This window comes from Oncorhynchus keta, unplaced genomic scaffold, assembly GCF_023373465.1.
Source record: "Oncorhynchus keta strain PuntledgeMale-10-30-2019 unplaced genomic scaffold, Oket_V2 Un_contig_77_pilon_pilon, whole genome shotgun sequence".
NCBI lineage: Eukaryota > Metazoa > Chordata > Actinopteri > Salmoniformes > Salmonidae > Oncorhynchus > Oncorhynchus keta.
In genome coordinates, this window is record NW_026289683.1 from 18,167 (window position 1) to 22,500 (window position 4,334).

The 4,334-nt window shown below is 42.4% G+C and overlaps 1 protein-coding gene across 1 annotated transcript in view; it reads right to left on the minus strand.

Annotated features, from left to right (window-relative positions):
- Positions 1–1,235: 1,235 nt before the first annotated feature.
- The window catches only part of LOC127926553 (adhesion G protein-coupled receptor L3-like), a 5,472-nt gene continuing 2,373 nt past the window's right edge, over positions 1,236–4,334 (minus strand). Inside the window, exon 2 of the mRNA XM_052511988.1 lies at positions 1,236–2,640. Coding sequence (XP_052367948.1) covers positions 1,607–2,640 — 1,034 coding nt within the window. The 3' untranslated portion in view covers positions 1,236–1,606. The remainder of the gene's footprint in view (positions 2,641–4,334) is intronic.

A 4,334-nucleotide genomic window follows, 5' to 3' on the forward strand; every position in this document is an offset into this window, starting at 1 on the left:
GAGTGTGTGTGTGTGTGTGTGTGTGTGTGTGTGTGTGTGTGTGTATGTGTGTGTGTGTGGGGGGGTGTTCCATCTATACAGAATCTCTGGTTTCCATAGTAACCGTCTGAAGTGCCCCACACCACATTGTCATATATCACTTTATGCACCCACCCCCACACCATGGTTTGCCAATCTACACAGTGATAAAAATATATATATCGATTGATTTCTCAAAATAGAAGTGATGGAGATGTTTCCGAGATAGAAAACGACCGAGGATGAAGTGTGTGTGTGTGTGTGTGTGTGTGTGTGTGTGTGTGTGTGTGTGTGTGTGTGTGTGTGTGTGTGTGTGTGTGTGTGTGTGTGTGTGTGTGTATCAATCCGTAGTGATTTTCCATATGTTGTCGTGTAAAGAAGCAGTGAGAACGAAGGTTGTTCCTGTAAAGCGATGTGATTGGCTGAACAGGAGTTACATCGTACAGCCGCACGGAACGACACGTTCTTCACCACCATCCCAAAGGTACAAAACGAAAAGCAGAAACACCGAGAGGTGTATCCCAGGCAGTCCTGACGCAACACTATTCTACATTCTGTACAAACACATAGAAATCATCTTTAACTACCCCGTCGTCTGTAGCCATGGTTACAGAGGAACATTTTAAAAAACGTACAGAAATATAAACATTCTCCCCCTGGAGGGGAGAATGCATCTGTTTGCATCTGTTTCAGTCCATTTCTAATCCTTCATCTTTGTCTAGTTCATATTAGAACCTCTGCAACAGAACGGTTCAGTTCATTTGAGTCTCAACACCTTGCAGGAACAGGACTGTAACTTTCCACCCTCCGGTTCAGTTCATTTGAGTCTCGTACACCTTGCAGGAACAGGACTGTAACTTTCCACCCTCCGGTTCAGTTCAGTTCATCAGACAGGCGGAAGAGACGGTTGTAAAAACACATAGGAGCTCCTCGAACTACCCTGTCATCTGTAGCCATGGTTACAGTGTTTACAACAACATGTCGTCTAATAAAATAGTTATGTGAGGGGCGGGGCTTTTTTTTTATCATACATACTCTACTCTATTGGCAGGTCGGGTAGTAGAAGAACAAGGAGAAGCCTGGCGATTGGCTAGATACTTTCGACCAGTGTCCAGGGCTTGGAAGAGCAGTCTGATGGGTTTTGACAGTGAAAAAGACTCAGCTTGGATCTGCTACAGGTCCATGGTAGGATGTGTCTGGGCTACGACCCAGGAACGTCTATCAAGACAGGTGGCCTGACAGATCCTCCCCTCCTTCAGGAACTACTTCATATTTCCATTCCTGAAGAAAATTCACAAAAAAAACCTTGGTTTCGAGCCACCCAGTTTAGTTCGTTCTGGTCTAAATTACAATCCATTATCTATCCAATCGAATCCCTCTCTCATCTCCCTTCCGGCCAATGATAGCTCAGTATCGTCCCTATTGTCACTAACCACAGGATAGAATCAGGAAGCGAGTGCGTTCAACCAGGCCTTCATTGGTCAGCGCCAACTGTCAATCAATCATCAACATATAACTATTCTGGGAGTTGGGACTAAAAAAGAAGGTGGGACCCGGAAAATAAGGGGTTTAGAGTCTTCTCATTGGTCTATAGGCTCGTGACCAGTTGGGAGGGGTCAACAGGGGTCAGGGGCTCCTCGGGCGACGAATCAGAATCCTCCTTGTTGACAGGTACCATGTAGCCATCGCTTCCCCCCCGCCCCATCTGGTAGTAATGGTGGAGCTGGTGGAGGTGGTTCCTGGACCCCAGGTTTGGCATGCTCTTATAGTAAACATCATCCGCCTCCGGCCCCGGTTCGCTCCCGGTGCTGCTGGTACCGGCCTGAATCTCCCCGCTGTCTTCCATCTCGCCGTCCGCTAAACCGTTCATCTGCCCGTGACTACCGTGGCCGTCCGCTAAATCCGTTAACACGGGCATGGAGGTGTACAGAGAGTTTCTGTGATTGGGCGATTGCGGAGTCTCGTCCGTCTGCTCGTTGGTCAGGAGGGGGAAGAAGCTCTCGCTGGTCTCCTGGGGGCGCCGGGGGCGGGAGAAGTTATGGGGGGGCGGGGGAGGAGGGTGAGGGTGGGGGAGGCTGTCCGGGGGAGGCAGAGGGCGGGGCGGGAGGAGGGGGGCGTTCGACTCCTCCCTTATAATCTCCAATCCCAAATTCTCATCCAATGGGAAGGCAGCGTTGGGGTTATCCAGCACCATGTGACTAACGTCGACACCGTCGTTACTCAAGTCGTAGTCACGGTTACTCCCGCCGCCGACTACGCCACCAATTCCGATTCCGTTACTGCCGTTGCCGACCAGGCCGCCCGCGTTGCCGGTGCCGTTACCGATGTTGACCATCTTATTCATCAGGTTGTGGTTGCGTTCCGTGGTCGCCGAGCGCTGGTGGTTGTTCAAGTACGACGGGGTGTAGTTGGACGTTAACTCTTTAAGGATCTGCTTTTCTAACGTCGTCGTCTCCTTGTGGTTGCCGTAGGTACTGTAACCGCTGACGCCGCCTCGTTCCAGAATCTGGACGCTGTCGCTGAGGTAGTCGCCGCTCGCCGCGCTGTAGTTGTTGCCGTGGTTACCGTTGAGAGGGAGCGTATCCGTGACGCCGGTGTCTCGCGCGTTGTTTAGGATTCCCTCTGTGGGAAACGGTAAACAAACACAATTATTAGAAGATACAAAGCTAAGCAATAAAACAGTAAATAGTTGAAATCGTCTATTAGTAGTAAATATTGTTCGGTGTAGTAAATATTTTTCGGTGTAGTAAATATTGTTCGGTGTAGTAAAAAGTTGTAAATATTGTTCGGTGTAGTAAATATTGTTCGGTGTTGTAAATATTGTTCGGTGTAGTAAATGTAAATATTGTTCTGTATAGTAAAATCGTGTTGTAAATATTGTTCGGTGTTGTAAATATTGTTCGGTGTAGTAAATATTGTTCAAAAGTTGTAGTAAATATTGTTCGGTGTAGTAAATATTGTTCTGTATAGTAAATATTGTTCGGTGTTGTAAATATTGTTCGGTGTTGTAAATATTGTTTGTAAATATTGTTGTAGTAAATATTGTTCGGTGTTGTAAATATTGTTCGGGTGTTGTAAATATAGTGTAAATATTGTTCGGTGTAGTAAATAAATATTGTTCGGTGTTGTAAATATTGTTCGGTGTTGTAAATATTGTTTGTGTAGTAAATATTGTTCGGTGTTGTAAATATTGTTCGGTGTAGTAAATATAAATATTGTTGTGTAGTAAATATATTGTTCGGTGTTGTAAATATTGTTCGGTGTTGTAAATATTGTTCGGTGTTGTAAATATTGTTCGGTAGTAAATATTGTGTTGTAAATATTGTTCGGTGTTGTAAATATTGTTCGGTGTTGTAAATATTGTTCGGTGTAGTAAATATTGTTCGGTGTTGTAAATATTGTTCGGTGTAGTAAATATTGTTCGGGTGTTAGTAAATATTGTTCGGTGTAGTAAATATTGTTCGGTGTTGTAAATATTGTTCGGTGTAGTAAATATTGTTCGGTGCAGTAAATATTGTTCGGTGTAGTAAATATTGTTGTTAGTAAATATTGTAGGTGTTAGTAAATATTGTTCGGTGTAGTAAATATTGTTCGGTGTAGTAAATATTGTTCGGTGTTGTAAATATTGTTCGGTGTTGTAAATATTGTTTGGTGTAGTAAATATTGTTCGGTGTAGTAAATATTGTTCGGTGTTGTAAATATTGTTCGGTGTAGTAAATATTGTTCGGTGTTGTAAATATTGTTCGGTGTTGTAAATATTGTTTGGTGTAGTAAATATTGTTCGGTGTAGTAAATATTGTTCGGTGTTGTAAATATTGTTCGGTGTAGTAAATATTGTTCGGTGTAGTAAATATTGTTCGGTGTTGTAAATATTGTTCGGTGTAGTAAATATTGTTCGGTGTAGTAAATATTGTTCGGTGTAGTAAATATTGTTCGGTGTTGTAAATATTGTTCGGTGTAGTAAATATTGTTCGGTGTAGTAAATATTGTTCGGTGTAGTAAATATTGTTCGGTGTAGTAAATATTGTTCGGTGTAGTAAATATTGTTTGTTGTAAATATTGTTCGGTGTTGTTATTGTTGTAGTAAATATTGTTCTGTGTAGTAAATATTGTTAAATATTGTGTAGTAAATATTGTTCTGTGTAGTAAATATTGTTCGGTGTAGTAAATATTGTTCGGTGTAGTAAATATTGTTCGGTGTAGTAAATATTGTATTGTTCGGTGTAGTAAATATTGTTCTGTGTAGTAAATATTGTTCGGTGTAGTAAATATTGTTCGGTGTAGTAAATATTGTTCGTGTAGTAAATATTGTTCGG